The sequence below is a fragment of the Scomber japonicus genome, chromosome 6 (genome assembly GCF_027409825.1).
Source record: "Scomber japonicus isolate fScoJap1 chromosome 6, fScoJap1.pri, whole genome shotgun sequence".
Classification (NCBI taxonomy): domain Eukaryota; kingdom Metazoa; phylum Chordata; class Actinopteri; order Scombriformes; family Scombridae; genus Scomber; species Scomber japonicus.
In genome coordinates, this window is record NC_070583.1 from 32,745,404 (window position 1) to 32,746,672 (window position 1,269).

A 1,269-nucleotide genomic window follows, 5' to 3' on the forward strand; every position below is an offset into this window, starting at 1 on the left:
AGTGTCCCACAAGTTCACCATCCGGGGGTTGCCTAGCAACAACAGCCTCGACTTCCTGGACCAGGAATACGAGCTACTGCAGTCCCAAGGGGCTTTCGGGAGTGACGACCACTGCCTCAACGGTTGCCTCGACGATGCCGAAGGAGGGAGGGGTCAGTGACGTCGGCGGCCTGACGACGGTTCCTGATGTTTTTCTGTGGTCCAATAAAAGAGGCTGAGGATACCTTTTTAGCGACCTAAGAGAGAGGAGGGTCTCTCTCTGCTGTCAATCACTTAGATGCTTAGCAGCCATGCAGAACGGACAGGACAAAGTTTCAAACTGATTGAATCCAACAAGCAATTTGAAACGAGTGGATCCATCTGAGCCGGTTCAGTGATTAGATGCTACTTGTTGCTTGTGTCTCCAGTTCAGGAAAGCAGAAGGTGGTGACTTTTATCTTTTTCAGCAGCTACACTGGAAAAATAAGTTTTTACCACGAATCACGAGTTCATTCATAACAGTACTGATCCTGATTAATGTTGTAAAAACACACACACACACACACACACACACACACACACACACTGACACACACACATTATGTACATGCACATTGTGTTTTAGACACACAACAGAAAAAAAAAACTATTCGTTCTTATGGAAAAAGACTTCAACATGTAACAGTGAGATAAGTGCTATACTTTGAGTAAAATGTTTCATAATAGCTTATATTGATTTCAAATGGCTTAGCTTTGTTCACACACAAGCAGCTGCCATAGTCCCTCCTCACCTGATGCTTATGAATGCATGCTATATGGACACCTCATGTATTATTCCTTTGATCTGCGTCAGTGTTGATTTCTCCACAGCTAACAAAATTCACGCCGTCCATTTTTATACCATTTGGAAAAATACTTTTTTATTCAGTTCATCAGAGAGAAAAACTTGCTCCAACATCATCTGATTCACTGTTTCCTCATTTTAAGGAGGATTTAAGGGAGAATTTGACAATCACTGATCAATTGCAGAGTCACAGATGATCCCTGGCCATAACCTCCCACTCCCAAACAGAGCCAACTCACAGCATATTAAAAAAAACTCATCCTCAATTTATTTTTTCCTGCCACCCTTTTGCAATTTTTAACCTCAGTCTTTTTTCCTCTTTAGTTCGTTGATTTCCTCATGAAACCATTTTTAGATAGAGAGCAAACCGAAGCCCTTTAAAAGATCCGTCTCATCTGTCGTGTATAAATGTGCCAGAGTTAGAGCGTGTTATATGGAGTGTGTCA

At 42.1% G+C, this 1,269-nt stretch overlaps 1 protein-coding gene across 1 annotated transcript in view; it reads left to right on the forward strand.

Annotated features, from left to right (window-relative positions):
* LOC128359969 (cGMP-dependent 3',5'-cyclic phosphodiesterase) overlaps positions 1-572 on the forward strand; it is a 238,018-nt gene extending 237,446 nt beyond the window's left edge. Inside the window, exon 17 of the mRNA XM_053320282.1 lies at positions 1-572. This exon is cut by the window's left edge and continues 75 nt beyond it. Within this exon, the coding sequence (XP_053176257.1) occupies positions 1-160 (160 nt within the window). The 3' untranslated portion in view covers positions 161-572.
* Positions 573-1,269: the final 697 nt, after the last annotated feature.